General features: G+C 44.6%; 1 protein-coding gene across 2 annotated transcripts in view; it reads right to left on the bottom strand.

Annotated features, from left to right (window-relative positions):
- The window catches only part of sos2 (son of sevenless homolog 2 (Drosophila)), a 98,037-nt gene that overhangs the window by 9,335 nt on the left and 71,785 nt on the right, over window positions 1–16,917 (bottom strand). For both annotated transcript variants that reach the window (XM_045708836.2, XM_045708977.2), the window contains 11 exons: window positions 13,956–14,054; window positions 12,555–12,682; window positions 11,613–12,268; window positions 9,013–9,094; window positions 7,260–7,382; window positions 6,367–6,479; window positions 3,923–4,145; window positions 3,100–3,219; window positions 2,086–2,248; window positions 1,226–1,343; window positions 786–958 (listed from right to left, as the gene is read on the bottom strand). In XM_045708836.2, coding sequence (XP_045564792.1) covers window positions 786–958; window positions 1,226–1,343; window positions 2,086–2,248; window positions 3,100–3,219; window positions 3,923–4,145; window positions 6,367–6,479; window positions 7,260–7,382; window positions 9,013–9,094; window positions 11,613–12,268; window positions 12,555–12,682; window positions 13,956–14,054 — 1,998 coding nt within the window. The remainder of the gene's footprint in view (window positions 1–785; window positions 959–1,225; window positions 1,344–2,085; window positions 2,249–3,099; window positions 3,220–3,922; window positions 4,146–6,366; window positions 6,480–7,259; window positions 7,383–9,012; window positions 9,095–11,612; window positions 12,269–12,554; window positions 12,683–13,955; window positions 14,055–16,917) is intronic.

Genomic DNA, 16,917 nt, shown 5'->3' on the forward strand with positions numbered 1-16,917 from the left:
ACAGTAAGGCTGGTTGATCGCACTACCTTGGTATGCTGTTGGACCTTGAAACAGTAAGGCTGGCTGATCGCACTACCTTGGTGTCCTGTTGGACCTTGAAACAGTAAGGCTGGTTGATCGCACTACCTTGGTATCCTGTTGGACCTTGAAACAGTAAGGCTGGCTGATCGCACTACCTTGGTGTCCTGTTGGACCTTGAAACAGTAAGGCTGGTTGATCGCACTACCTTGGTATCCTGCTGGACCTTGAAACAGTAAGGCTGGTTGATCGCACTACCTTGGTATGCTGTTGGACCTTGAAACAGTAAGGCTGGTTGATCGCACTACCTTGGTGTCCTGTTGGACCTTGAAACAGTAAGGCTGGCTGATTCGCCCTACCTTGGTGTCCTGTTGGACCTTGAAACAGTACGGCTGGTTGATCGCACTACCTTGGTATCCTGTTGGACCTTGAAACAGTAAGGCTGGTTGATCGCACTACCTTGGTGTCCTGTTGGACCTTGAAACAGTACGGCTGGTTGATCGCACTACCTTGGTGTCCTGTTGGACCTTGAAACAGTAAGGCTGGCTGATTCGCCCTACCTTGGTGTCCTGCTGGACCTTGAAACAGTAAGGCCGGTTTTGATTGGCCTACCCTGGTATCCTGCTGGACCTTGAAACAGTAACGCTGGTTGATTCGCCCTACCTTGGTGTCCTGCTGGACCTTGAAACAGTAAGGCCGGTTTTGATTGGCCTACCTTGGTGTCCTGTTGGACCTTGAAACAGTAAGGCCGGTTTTGATTGGCCTACCTTGATGTCCTGCTGGACCTTGAGACAGTAAGGCTGGTTCTGGTACTGCTGTATCTCTCCTGTGATTTCTGCTACTTTCCTCCTCTTACTGAAGTTGATCAGCTCTTTGCCGTGTCTCTTCAGGAAGTCGGGGTTCCCCTCCTCTGTCTTCAGGATGTTGGTCAAGTAGATACCTGGGGACAGGGAGGAGAGCGACAAGTGTCAGAGTAGTCCTACCTAAATACATCCCTCAGTCAACCTAATATTTCCAACGGCTCAGTGGGTTGAAGCATGATGCTAGCACCAACAGGGTTGAGGGCTTCCGTTCCCGCGTAGGCCACATATATACCGAATCCATGTGTCACAGTCAACGCTGACAGTTCTGTCAGTTTGCTTTCGATAAATGTGTCTGTTTAAAAAAAACAAAATGACGATAAAACACTCTGTCATATAGGTCTTACCGAAGAAAGGCACACAGGGTGGGTTAATGGACTTGAGCTTGGCCAGGTACTTCTTGAAATGGTCCTGGCTCAGTTCCACTGCTTCCTCTAGGATCCTCTTTTTCCTCTCGGGGACCGCCTGAAAGAAAATAACAATATGAACATCTTTCATTAACTTGTTGTTCAGTAAAAGCATAGAAATAGTACATATAGAACAGATCTGCCACTTATTAGACTTGTTTTCAATGCGAGTGACAGATCTATAAATAACATTTCTATGTGCATTTCATCGGGTCGCCCACAAAGCTACATACTGGACCTTGCTGCTCAGTAAAATCTCTGGTCTTAGTGCCCAAGAAGTAAATAATAATAATAATAATAATAATAATATATACCATTTAGCAGATGCTTTTATCCAAAGCTACCAAGCTTTTATCCAAAGCTTGGTAGCTCCCAAGCTAAAGCTAGCTAGCTGCCGCAGAAGTTGCTAATAACATCTGTATCAAAGATATTTGCAAACATTTTTAATCCTGCTCGTTTAATCCTGATCTTATTTCAAATGCTCACACAGATGTTTTCCCATTCGGTCAAACAAATAACGCCTTATTACCAACGCGGTATTGTAAACACATCGTTCGTGGCCGGTGTGTGCTTGTTTACAGACTATTATTTTTTGTACAGTTTTGTGACAGTGCTACTGATCGTCGTGGTGGAGCTTGGCTTGCACGTACAAATCCAGCACACACAACATTCTAAAATAGAATTGTGTTTTTTTGACATGTCAAATTAAAAGCTTATTTGACGCGTATTGTTTTTTTTTTTTTTTTACACGCAAAGACCCAAACGGCATTCTGATAGCGAAGGTGTATGTGTGTGTTCACCTCGAAGGTGTGATCTAGCCGGTAGACGGGGACAGAGTTGATGGCAGAGACCACCTCCAGAACACCGTTGAAGTTGTTGAGCTCCTGAAACACCTGAAGGATCTCAATGACCCGTGTGAACACTGCTACCCTCTCATCCAGGTTCTCTGCTTCCACAATACACCTGACAGAGAGAGAGAGAGAGAGGACGGAGAGACAGAGAGAGAGAGAGAGCCAGAGAGAGAGAGAGGAGAGAGAGAGAGAGAGACGAGAGAGAGAGAGAGAGAGAGAGACAGAGAGAGAGACAGAGAGAGAGAGAGACAGAGACAGAGAGAGAGAGAGAGACAGAGTGAGAGACAGAGTGAGAGACAGAGTGAGAGACAGAGTGAGAGACAGAGTGAGAGACAGAGTGAGAGACAGAGTGAGAGACAGAGTGAGAGACAGAGTGAGAGACAGAGTGAGAGAGAGGAGAGAGGTGAGAGACAGAGTGTGAGACACAGAGTGTGAGACAGAGTGAGGCAGAGAGAGAAAGACAGAGTGAGGCAGAGAGAGAGAGAGGCAGAGAGAGGCAGAGAGAGGCAGAGAGAGGCAGAGAGAGGCAGAGAGAGGCAGAGAGAGGCAGAGACAGAGAGAGAGACAGAGAGAGAGACAGAGAGAGAGACAGAGAGAGAGACAGAGAGAGAGACAGAGAGAGAGGCAGAGAGAGAGGCAGAGAGAGAGGCAGAGAGAGAGGCAGAGTGAGGCAGAGTGAGGCAGAGAGAGAGACAGAGTGAGGCAGAGAGAGAGACAGAGTGAGGCAGAGAGAGAGAGAGTGAGGCAGAGAGAGAGACAGAGTGAGGCAGAGAGAGAGAGACAGAGTGAGGCAGAGAGAGAGACAGAGTGAGGCAGAGAGAGGCAGTATTACAGTTACTGACTGAGTTCACAGCAGGGAGATGTTCAGTAGGGCACACAGTAGGAAAACATTTGTTATTGGACAAGTTCATGTTTGACTCGGTTTCATAACATATTCCACCTACTACCACCACCACTACTCACTTCTCAAACCACAGTGTGAGGTTGGTGGTGTGACGGATCATCCTCAGCAGGTTGGGAGAGTTATTCTCCTTGTCCTCTTTGGTCCAGACACTCCCCACCAGCTCAGATGGCCTCACAGCCCTGAGGAGAGAAGGGAAGCAGTAACACACTTCAATAAGGCAGTAACACACTTCAATAAGGCAGTAACACACTCCAATAAGGCAGTAACACACTGCCCACCAGCTCAGATGGCCTCACAGCCCTGAGGAGAGAAGGGAGACAGTAACACACTTCAATAAGGCAGTAACACACTCCAATAAGGCAGTAACTCACTTCTTCAATAAGGCAGTAACACACTCCAATAAGGCAGTAACACACTTCAATAAGGCAATAACACACTTCAATAAGGCAGTAACACACTTCAATAAGGCAGTAACACACTTCAATAAGGCAGTAACACACTGCCCACCAGCTCAGATGGCCTCACAGCCCTGAGGAGAGAAGGGAAGCAGTAACACACTTCAATAAGGCAATAACACACTTCAATAAGGCAGTAACACACTTCAATAAGGCAGTAACACACTGCCCACCAGCTCAGATGGCCTCACAGCCCTGTAGCACGTCTCTTGTCACCTCTAAGAGGAAAAGCTGTGAAAGGCTGTTTTACGATCCATAGTCCCTGTGTTCAACACATTACATTGAAAACAACATATTTCCACAGTCCTATGGACAGTACATGGTCTGCCAGCTTCAGTTGGCTGGCAGGTTAAAACCATGTTTTGGTCAGATCAGTAAAATGGAGGTGTCACTGATCACCATAGTAACCAGCAGGTGTCAGTCTCACCTGTATAGCTCTGACTCCAACAGGGTGAGCTGGCGGGCGATCTCTATGGGGTGAAGGGTCATGAGGTCAAAGGTGTCAGTCTGGCCCAGGCGGCTGATGTGCCACTCGATGGGCGGGGGCGGGCTCTCGAAGGTGATGTTGTGGCTGACCCCGTTAGACTGAGTCTGCATCTTCCTCTTGATTATCTTGTTGATGGACTCCACCCACTTCCTCATAGACTTGCCTGAGGAAGGGACATGTGACAAGGACTTGTTTTTATGTTTTCTTTAATTTATTTTTTTATCATTCATGACAATTAAGCTAAATTAAACTTCACTAAAGTAAAACATGACCATTGTCCAGTCCCTATCTAAATCACCGTCAGAGGATAGAAGTAAACGTTTGAGACTCTGTAACAACTTGATGTTTTATTGTGACAGTTCTGGTGGACACCAATGCATTCATTTCACATAGCAACTAAACTTAAAACTTGATTACATTTTCTGCACAATAACATAAGTGACTAGTAAATAATACAAAAGTAGCAAACACTGAAAAATGTGTCCCTGTGAATTAACATATTGGTATTGTAGTAAGAAATACTGTAGTAGTATTGAGGTAGCCCTGTAGTAGTATTTAGGTAGTAGTACTGAGGTAGTAGTATTGAGGTAGTCCTGTAGTAGTATTGAGGTAGTAGTATTGAGGTAGTCCTGTAGTAGTATTGAGGTAGTAGTATTGAGGTAGTAGTATTGAGGTAGTCCTGTAGTAGTATTGAGGTCGTCCTGTAGTAGTATTGAGGTAGTAGTATTGAGGTCGTCCTGTAGTAGTATTGAGGTCGTCCTGTAGTAGTATTGAGGTCATCCTGTAGTAGTATTGAGGTCGTCCTGTAGTAGTATTGAGGTAGTAGTATTGAGGTCGTCCTGTAGTAGTATTGAGGTCATCCTGTAGTAGTATTGAGGTCATCCTGTAGTAGTATCGAGGTAGTAGTATTGAGGTAGTCCTGTAGTAGTATTGAGGTCATCCTGTAGTAGTATTGAGGTAGTAGTATTGAGGTAGTCCTGTAGTAGTATTGAGGTAGTCCTGTAGTAGTATTGAGGTAGTAGTATTGAGGTAGTCCTGTAGTAGTATTGAGGTAGTAGTATTGAGGTAGTCCTGTAGTAGTATTGAGGTAGTAGTATTGAGGTAGTAGTATTGAGGTAGTCCTGTAGTAGTATTGAGGTCATCCTGTAGTAGTATTGAGGTAGTAGTATTGAGGTAGTAGTGTAGTATTCAATGGTTGGAATCTAAATTATTTTCCAATCGTTTAGTTCTGAACAGAACCCCACATTTGTCCGTTATATTCCACTGTTCCAACCAGCAAAATAAAGTTGTGAACCGTTTCTAACTGAAAAAATAATAAAACATAACGGTTTATATTGTTCCTATCTGTTCCGTTTTTAACCTGTGCCAAAAATAAATACAAATCATTCAGCTCATTAAATTACTTCACCAATCAGTTTCGGATAGCACAGGCAAGCTAGTTGTTTACATGCGTGATCGACAGACAAGTGTAGCCTGTGGCGCGATACGTAACAGAAATTTTATGGGTGGGGAGAGAGCGAGAGAGGGTTGAGGGGGGGGGGGGCTTGACACGCTGGGCATTATCTGAATTATACCTACGGAGTAGTGGCTTCTATGGAGGAACTTTGAATGTCCTTTGAGCTAGCTAGCTAACAAGTTTGTGTGTGTAAAGCGGCACCAGCATTAAAAACACTTCTTACCTTTTTGTAGTTAATAAATCCAACGTGAAACGTTATAACTAGGCCTATAGTATCCTTAACGACAAACTATAAAGTTAATCCACTCCTCTCTAGCTAATAAAACATCTCTCCCCCCCCCCCCCCCATCTTCTGAATCATGCTTGGAATGGCCTGGTGTGTAACTTTCTGTACAGTAGCCTGTTCTTCTTAGGGGGGAGGGGCAGGTAGCCAAAAAACGCACGCACACACACACACACACACACACACACACACACACACACGCAAAGATTTTCATCTTACAGGCAGAAACTGGAATAAGTTTCTAAGTGACAGAGTGAGGGATTGCATAAGCATTCTGTTGCGCATTTTTGTGGGAGTAGAAAAAAAAATGCCTGGAACATAAAATAACGTTATTAACAGGTTCCCGTGCTTTTAAAATAACGGTTCTGTTCCGGAACAGTATGGATCACTTTCATTCCTTTTCCCGTTTCTGTTCCTTGAACATTTATTTTCGGTTCTGTTCCCTGAATAGTTCCAACCCCTGGTAGTAGTACTATAGTAGTATTGTAGTAGTACTACTGTAGTAGTGGTATTGTAGTGGTACTGTAGTAGTGGTATTGAGGTAGTACTGTAGTGGTACTGTAGTAGTATTGAGGTAGTACTGTAGTGGTACTGTAATATTGGAGGTAGTACTGTAGTAGTACTGTAGTAGTATTGAGGTAGTACCTCGTAGCTGTATAATGCTGCTGATGTACTCCTCCAGTCTGCCTCGTAGCTCAGGGTCGTTCTCAAAGTCATAGAAATGATGTTCCACCCATTGACGGAACACATTCAGGACCCTGAGAGACACACGAAGGTGAATGATCAGTCAAATTCATTTATAAAGCACTTTTTATATCAATAGTTATCACTGTGCTTTAAAAAGAAAAACTATTTTGAGAGATGCCACAGTAGAAAGTCGTAAGGCTAGGGCCACAGGAATGGTGATGATGGACCGCCCCCATCAAGGAGGGATGGATGAGTCTGATTGGACAGTGGGAAGGAGTCTGATTGGACAGTGGGAAGGAGTCTGATTGGACAGTGGGAAGGAGTCTGATTGGACAGTGGGAAGGAGTCTGATTGGACAGTGGGATGGAGTCTGATTGGACAGTGGGATGGAGTCTGATTGGACAGTGGGATGGAGTCTGATTGGACAGTGGGATGGAGTCTGATTGGACAGTGGGATGGAGTCTGATTGGACAGTGGGGATGGAGTCTGATTGGACAGTGGGGATGGAGTCTGATTGGACAGTGGGATGGAGTCTGATTGGACAGTGGGAAGGAGTCTGATTGGACAGTGGGAAGGAGTCTGATTGGACAGTGGGAAGGAGTCTGATTGGACAGTGGGAAGGAGTCTGATTGGACAGTGGGAAGGAGTCTGATTGGACAGTGGGAAGGAGTCTGATTGGACAGTGGGAAGGAGTCTGATTGGACAGTGGGAAGGAGTCTGATTGGACAGTGGGGATGGAGTCTGATTGGACAGTGGGATGGAGTCTGATTGGACAGTGGGATGGAGTCTGATTGGACAGTGGGAAGGAGTCTGATTGGAGAGTGGGAAGGAGTCTGATTGGACAGTGGTACCTGAGTTGGACTGGTTGGACGTACTCCCTCCGGAACCTCTGCAGCTCTGCAGCCATTGGCTGATCTCCGTTCCATAGAGCCTGCTTGTCTGCCTCAGTGGGCTCCGGCTCTGGGATCTCAATCCTGTGTGTCAAAAATAATAATCATTCATTTACTTTGTAAAGCAGGCAAAAAATAAATAAATATATATAAAAATATATTATAAACAATCCAAACCACAGAACAGAGGACACAGACAACCAAAGCGTTATACAGGTGTCATCAGATCTGGAGGACAAAACAGAACTAGCAGACTTTTTATTTAAACCTTTTTATTTAACCAGGCAAGTCAGTTAAGAACAAATTCTTATTTACAATCATGGCCGACACCGGCCAACGCTGGGCCAATTGTGCGCCACCCTATGGTACTCCCAATCACGGCCGGCTGTGATACAGCCCGGATTCGAACCAGGGTGTCTTTAGTGACGCTTCTTGCACTGAGATGCAGTGCCTTAGACCGCTGCACCACTCGGGAGCCCAGACAACACAGCATATTACCATCAACAGGTTAGGAGCCCAGACAACACAGCATATTACCATCAACAGGTTAGGAGCTCAGACAACACAGCATATTACCATCAACAGGTTAGGAGCCCAGACAACACAGCATATTACCATCAACAGGTTAGGAGCCCAGACAACACAGCATATTACCATCAACAGGTTAGGAGCCCAGACAACACAGCATATTACCATCAACAGGTTAGGAGCCCAGACAACACAGCATATTACCATCAACAGGTTAGGAGCTCAGACAACACAGCATATTACCATCAACAGGTTAGGAGCCCAGACAACACAGCATATTACCATCAACAGGTTAGGAGCCCAGACAACACAGCATATTACCATCAACAGGTTAGGAGCCCAGACAACACAGCATATTACCATCAACAGGTTAGGAGCCCAGACAACACAGCATATTACCATCAACAGGTTAGGAGCCCAGACAACACAGCATATTACCATCAACAGGTTAGGAGCCCAGACAACACAGCATATTACCATCAACAGGTTAGGAGCCCAGACAACACAGCATATTACCATCAACAGGTTAGGAGCCCAGACAACACAGCATATTACCATCAACAGGTTAGGAGCCCAGACAACACAGCATATTACCATCAACAGGTTAGGAGCCCAGACAACACAGCATATTACCATCAACAGGTTAGGAGCGAGGACACAGTCATAGGTTGAGTGACAAATGGCACCCTATATAGGGCTCTACTTCAGACCGGGGGTCCATGGGGCTCTACTTCAGACCAGGGTTCCATAGGGCTCTACTTCAGACCAGGGTCCATAGGGCTCTACTTCAGACCAGGGGTCCATAGGGCTCTACTTCAGACCAGGGGTCCCTAGGGCTCTACTTCAGACCAGGGGTCCACGGGGCTCTACTTCAGACCAGGGGTCCATGGGGCTCTACTCCAGACCAGGGGTCCATGGGGCTCTACTCCAGACCAGGGGTCCATGGGTGCCATTTAGGACACATGTTAGAACTCTATTATCCTTCCAGGGATATAAACGGGAAATCATTCACTTCCTGTGTGTTGTTGTTGTTCTGCTTTATACTACTGATATTGATTATTGAATTGTTGGGAAAGAGCTGGCAAGAAAGGCCTTTTCACTGTACTTGTGCACGTGACAATAAAACGTGAAAAATGTCTTGGCCCCCTGCACAAACACAACACACTGGTAAGCAGGTCCGACCTACCTGTCTATCAAGAGGCCGAGGAGCTCCTGGGGCTTGCAAAAGGACCGGTAGGTGGTCAGAAAAGTGCGCACAAAGTTGGGATCTAAAGGAAAGCAGAAAAATTATTGAATATAACACTTGCGTCATAAATAATCAAATTTCTTTGTATTTGTAATAACATCAAATTGATCAGAAATACAGTGTAGTCATTGTTAATGTTGTAAATGACTATTGTAGCTGGAATTTTTTTTAATGGAATATCTACATAGGCGTACAGAGGCCCATTATCAGCAACCATCACTCCTGTGTTTTAATGGCACGTTGTGTTAGCTAATCCAAGTTAATCATTTTAAAAGGCTAATTGATCATTAGAAAATTCTTATGCAATTATGTTAGAACAACAGTTTTCAGCTGTGCTAAGTAAAGAAGCAATAAAACTGGCCTTCTTTACACTAGTTGAGTATCTGGAGCATCAGCATTTGTGGGTTCGATTACAGGCTCATAATGGCCAGAAACAAATAACTTTCTTCTGAAACTCATCAGTCTATTCTTGTTCTGAGAAATGAAGGCTATTCCATGCGGGAAATTGCCAAGAAACTAACCGGAAAAGAAAGAGGGGTGGGAGGCCCCGGTGCACAACTGAGCGTTTCCAGCTACAATGGTCATTTACAACATTAACAATGTCTACACTGTATTTCTGATCAATTTTATTTTAACGGACAAAAAAATTAGCTTTCCTTTCAAAAACAAGGACATTTCTAAGTGACCCCAAGCTTTTGAACGGTAGTGTGTGTGTGTGACACACACACACACACACACACACACACACACATATATATATAAACTCAGCAAAAAAAGAAACGTCCCTTTTTCAGGACCCTGTCTTTCAAAGATAATTCGTAAAAATCCAAGTAACTTCACAGATCTTCATTGTAAAGGGTTTAAACACTGTTTCCCATGCTTGTTCAATGAACCATAAACAATTAATGAACGTGCACCTGTGGAACGGTCATTAAGACACTAACAGCTTACAGACGTTAGGCAATTCAGGTCACAGTTATGAAAACTTAGGACACTAAAGAGGCCTTTCTACTGACTCTGAAAAACACCAAAGTAAGATGCCCAGGGTCCCTGCTCATCTGCGTGAACGTGCCTTAGGCATGCTGCAAGGAGGCCTGAGGACTGCAGATGTGGCCAGGGCAATAAATTGCAATGTCCGTACTGTGAGATGCTTAAGACAGCGCTACAGGGAGACAGGACGGACAACTGATCGTCCTCGCAGTTGCAGACCATGGGTAACAACACCTGCACAGGATTGGTACATCCGAATATCACACCTGCGGGACAGGTACAGGATGGCAACAACAACTGCCCGAGTTACATCAGGAACGCACAATCCCTCCATCAGTGCTCAGACTGTCCGCAATAGGCTGAGAGAGGCTGGACTGAAGGCGCCTGTTACATTTTTACATTTTAGTCATTTAGCAGACGCTCTTATCCAGAGCGACTTACAGTAGTGAATGCATACATTTCATAAATTTTTTCCGTACTGGTCCCCCGTGGGAATCGAACCCACAACCCTGGCGTTGCAAACACCATGCTCTACCAACTGAGCCACACAGGTCCTCACCAGACATCACTGGCAACAACGTCGCCTATGGGCACAAACCCACCGTCGCTGGACCAGACAGGACTGGCAAAAAGTGCTCTTCACTGACGAGTTGCGGTTTTGCTCACCAGGGGTGATGGTCGGATTCGCGTTTATCGTCGAAGGAATGAGCGTTACACCGAAGCCTGTACTCTGGAGCGGGATCGATTTGGAGGTGGAGGGTCCGTCATGGTCTAGGGCGGTGTGTCACAGCATCATCGGACTGAGCTTGTTGTCATTGCAGGCAATCTCAACGCTGTGCGTTACAGGGAAGACATCCTCCTCCCTCATGTGGTACCCTTCCTGCAGGCTCCTCCTGACATGACCCTCCAGCATGACAATGCCACCAGCCATACTGCTCGTTCTGTGCGTGATTTCCTGCCAGACAGGGATGTCAGTGTTCTGCCATGGCCAGCGAAGAGCCCGGATCTCAATCCCATTGAGTACGTCTGGGACCTGTTGGATTGGAGGGTGAGGGCTAGGACTATTCCCCCCAGAAATGTCTGAGAACTTGCAGGTGCCTTGGTGGAAGAGTGGGGTAACATCTCACAGCAAGAACTGGCAAATCTGGTGCAGTCCATGCAGTACTTAATGCAGCTGGTGGCCACAGCAGATACTGACTGTTACTTTTGATTTTGACCCCCCCTTTGTTCAGGGACACATTATTCCATTTCTGTTAGTCACATGTCTGTGGAACTTGTTCAGTTTATGTCTCAGTTGTTGAATCTTGTTATGTTCATACAAATATTTACACATGTGAAGTTTGCTGAAAATAAAACGCAGTTGACAGTGAGAGGACGTTTCTTTTTTTGCTGAGTTTATACATACATACATACATACATACATACATAGTACTTTCCGTCCCCCCGACACAACTTTTCCGGCAGCTGAATCTTGTTGCCTACCCCTGGCCTACTCTAGAGTACACTACTCTTAAAACAGACAACACGGTAGGGGTATCAGCCCGGCTTACCAGCATACATGTGGTAGGTGAGCCTCTCTATAAGCTTGACCACCGTGCCAGCTTTAATAATGGGTATCCCCGTCTTGCTCTGGACGCGATCTTCAAACACGATGTTCTCCTCTGAGTCATGCACAGCGAAGCGGTATAGCTCTGGCGAGGGCAGTCGTAGGGGCTGGGCCTGCTCCTCGTGTTGCAGAACCGTGTCCAACATACGGTCCAGCGTGGAGCGGTACTGCAGGGTCACCAGCGCCGCCATCCACGCCCCCTTCTCCTCCGCCGAGCGGGCGCAGAACACCACACAGTTCTCGTCTTTACCGGCGAGTTCGAAGGCGTGTTTGAACTCCGCCGAGTCCTCGCGGTCCACGATGCGGACTTTCCGCAGGACGAACTTCTCCTTGAGACGGAACTCCGCCCCGCTTCCAGAACCGGGGAGTCGGGAGCTCTGATTGGCCTTGCAGCTGATCATGAGGCCGTCGAACAGGAAGTTGTGTCGCTCGTGTTTGGCGCCGGCGCGGAGGAGCGCCCCCTCCAGGATAAACTCGGAACAGCACTGGCCGATGTCCTTGCCCTCCCAGCCGTCGATGCTCTTCTGGATCTCGTTCATCCGCTTGATGGCCAGCTGCTTGCTGCGCACCTGACGGCTGTACAGACGGTACATGGGCTCTCTGGAGGAGTATGAGAGAGAGAGAGAGAGAGAGAGAGAGAGAGAGAGAGAGAGAGAGAGAGAGAGAGAGAGAGAGAGAGAGAGAGAGAGAGAGCAGACAGACAGAGACAGAGACAGAGACAGAGACAGAGGTCAGGAAACTGAAGAATCAAATCAAAACCTTTATTTAACTAGAATAATTGTTGAGAACACAATTTGTTTACATGAACAACTTGAGAACGAATCACATTTAAGTGTGTAGTGTGTATCTGCAGGGTGTACTGTAGCGTGGAGGCGCAGCTACGTACCCAGGTTTGCGTCGAGGCAGGTGTTTGGTGTAGATGCGTTCCACGCTACACTGGAGGTTGAGCAGAGCTGTGATGGCCTGCTTCAAACACTCCCTGTCATCCTGCTCCTCGCTGTGCTCCTGCAGCTGCTGCTCACAAAACACAAGGTGACAGGCATTAGGCATTGGTGCACGTTTTAACGTATGCACAGAGCAACATTGATGTATATGTTTTAAGGTATGCTCAGAGCAACATTGACGCATGTTTTAAGGTATGCACAGAGCAAAGTTGATGTATACGTTTTAACGTATGCACAGAGCAACATAGATGCATGTTTTAAGGTATGCACAGAGCAACATTGATGTATATGTTTTAACGTATGCACAGAGCAACACTGACGTATGTGTTTTAACGTATGCACAGAGCAACATTGATGCATGTTTTAACGTATGCACAGAGCAACATTGATGTATATGTTTTAATGTATGCACAGAGCAACATTGATGTATATATGTTTTAATGTATGCACAGAGCAACATTGATGTATATGTTTTAATGTATGCACAGAGCAACATTGATGTATATATGTTTTAATGTATGCACAGAGCAACATTGATGTATATATGTTTTAATGTATGCACAGAGCAACATTGATGTATATATGTTTTAACGTATGCACAGAGCAACATTGATGTATATGTTTTAACGTATGCACACAGAAAACCCCGTCCCTCATTACAGGAAGATATAAAAGTACTTTTTGGAACGCGCACGGACACTTTCCGTGGAGGTGGTCGATGCCACAACAAGCAGCAGAGATGCAGATGGTCCGCTGGCAGATGACCACTAAAGGTTTAACTGACTGACTAGCTCATGGTTTACAAGACTGAAAGCGGAAATCTGTAAAAAGGGGGATAAAAATAAACATCTGTCTATCGTTATTGTTTTTTTGTTTTGTTTTTGTTGATGACACGGAGGAGAGGAGCATTGCGGTTTAAAAAGAAAAAGTCTCAGGACATGTCCTGCTGTTCTATTAAGTACGCACTGATGTCCCATTGTCTTTGCTGTTGTAATAACGCAAAACAGACGTGGCAGTTTCACCAACTACGGATTTCAGATATAATAACTAACTATACTAAGTTAAAACCAATCTAAGGTCAACTGACCGGAATCAGGAGCTCTCAGATCCTGAACAGAGAGCTCGACCCCATTTTCATATTTAACCACAAGATGGCAACTCATAGGGAATGACCAAAACACTGGTCTCGATAAGTTCTCGAAAGCTCTAAGTCGAAACACTGGTCAACCTCACTGTGAGAAGGACATGCCTGGACTGTGTGTGTGTGTGTGTGTGTGTGTGTGTGTGTGTGCGCGCGTGCGCGTGCGTGCGTGCGTGCGTGCGTGCGTGTGTTACACACTCACCTGCAGTAGTTCAAAGTAGTGCAAACAGTGGTATACAGGAACCATCATAAGCTGTGGCAGGACGTACTGAACCGCCTCCTTGAAACCTTCAGCTATGGACTGGACAGACAACAACATTACATATTACTGTAGAGACAGACAACATTACATATTACTGTAGAGACAGACAACATTACATATTACTGTAGAGACAGACAACACCATTACATATTACTGTAGAGACAACATTACATATTACTGTAGAGACAGACAACAACATTACATATTACTGTAGAGACAGACAACATTACATATTACTGTAGAGACAGACAACAACATTACATATTACTGTAGAGACAGACAACAACAACATTACATATTACTGTAGAGACAGACAACATTACATATTACTGTAGAGACAGACAACATTACATATTACTGTAGAGACAGACAACATTACATATTACTGTAGAGACAGACAACATTACATATTACTGTAGAGACAGACAACATTACATATTACTGTAGAGACAACATTACATATTACTGTAGAGACAACATTACATATTACTGTAGAGACAACATTACATATTACTGTAGAGACAACATTACATATTACTGTAGAGACAACATTACATATTACTGTAGAGACAGACAACAACAACATTACATATTACTGTAGAGACAGACAACAACATTACATATTACTGTAGAGACAACAACAACATTACATATTACTGTAGAGACAACAACAACATTACATATTACTGTAGAGACAACAACAACATTACATATTACTGTAGAGACAGACAACAACAACATTACATATTACTGTAGAGACAGACAACAACAACATTACATATTACTGTAGAGACAGACAACAACATTACATATTACTGTAGAGACAGACAACATTACATATTACTGTAGAGACAGACAACATTACATATTACTGTAGAGACAACAACAACATTACATATTACTGTAGAGACAACAACAACATTACATATTACTGTAGAGACAACAACAACATTACATATTACTGTAGAGACAACAACAACATTACATATTACTGTAGAGACAACAACAACATTACATATTACTGTAGAGACAACAACAACATTACATATTACTGTAGAGACAGACAACAACATTACATATTACTGTAGAGACAGACAACAACATTACATATTACTGTAGAGACAGACAACAACATTACATATTACTGTAGAGACAGACAACAACATTACATATTACTGTAGAGACAGACAACAACATTACATATTACTGTAGAGACAGACAACAACATTACATATTACTGTAGAGACAGACAACAACAACATTACATATTACTGTAGAGACAGACAACGACAACATTACATATTACTGTAGAGACAACATTACATATTACTGTAGAGACAACATTACATATTACTGTAGAGACAACATTACATATTACTGTAGAGACAACATTACATATTACTGTAGAGACAGACAACAACATTACATATTACTGTAGAGACAGACAACAACATTACATATTACTGTAGAGACAGACAACAACATTACATATTACTGTAGAGACAGACAACAACAACATTACATATTACTGTAGAGACAGACAACAACAACATTACATATTACTGTAGAGACAGACAACAACAACATTACATATTACTGTAGAGACAGACAACAACATTACATATTACTGTAGAGACAGACAACAACATTACATATTACTGTAGAGACAGACAACATTACATATTACTGTAGAGACAGACAACAACAACATTACATATTACTGTAGAGACAGACAACAACAACATTACATATTACTGTAGAGACAACAACATTACATATTACTGTAGAGACAGACAACAACATTACTGTAGAGACAGACAACCTAGAGACAGAGAGAACAGGAGAGACGGGGTCCCTCTGCTATGGACTGAAGAGAATATAAAAACCATGGATGACAGAGAGAGAGCGAGAGAGCGAGAGAGAGAGCGAGAGAGAGAGCGAGAGCGAGCGAGAGGAATGAACAGATGACCATCAGGAGAGGAGTGGTGGAGGACAGAAAAAAGATGAAGGGATGACCAGAAGTGGTGAGAGGGAAGGAGGAGAGACAGGGTAACTGGAGTATATTGTTGTTATATAGTATCCTCCCTCCTGCTCCCTAGTAGGGGTTGTTATATAGTATCCTCCCTCCTGCTCCCTAGTAGGGGTTGTTATATAGTATCCTCCCTCCTGCTCCCTAGTAGGGGTTGTTATATAGTATCCTCCCTCCTGCTCCCTAGTAGGGGTTGTTATAATAGGATCCTCCCTCCTGCTCCCTAGTAGGGGTTGTTATAATAGGATCCTCCCTCCTGCTCCCTAGTAGGGGTTGTTATATAGTATCCTCCCTCCTGCCCCCTAGTAGGGGTTGTTATATAGTATCCTCCCTCCTGCTCCCTAGTAGGGGTTGTTATATAGTATCCTCCCTCCTGCTCCCTAGTAGGGGTTGTTATAATAGGATCCTCCCTCCTGCTCCCTAGTAGGGGTTGTTATAATAGGATCCTCCCTCCTGCTCCCTAGTAGGGGTTGTTATATAGTATCCTCCCTCCTGCCCCCTAGTAGGGGTTGTTATATAGTATCCTCCCTCCTGCTCCCTAGTAGGGGTTGTTATATAGTATCCTCCCTCCTGCTCCCTAGTAGGGGTTGTTATAATAGGATCCTCCCTCCTGCTCCCTAGTAGGGGTTGTTATATAGTATCCTCCCTCCTGCCCCCTAGTAGGGGTTGTTATATAGTATCCTCCCTCCTGCTCCCTAGTAGGGGTTGTTATAATAGGATCCTCCCTCCTGCTCCCTAGTAGGGGTTGTTATATAGTATCCTCCCTCCTGCTCCCTAGTAGGGGTTGTTATATAGTATCCTCCCTCCTGCTCCCTAGTAGGGGTTGTTATAATAGGATCCTCCCTCCTGCTCCCTAGTAGGGGTTGTTATATA

Source organism: Salmo salar, chromosome 01 (genome assembly GCF_965601325.2).
Source record: "Salmo salar chromosome 01, fSalSal1, whole genome shotgun sequence".
Classification (NCBI taxonomy): domain Eukaryota; kingdom Metazoa; phylum Chordata; class Actinopteri; order Salmoniformes; family Salmonidae; genus Salmo; species Salmo salar.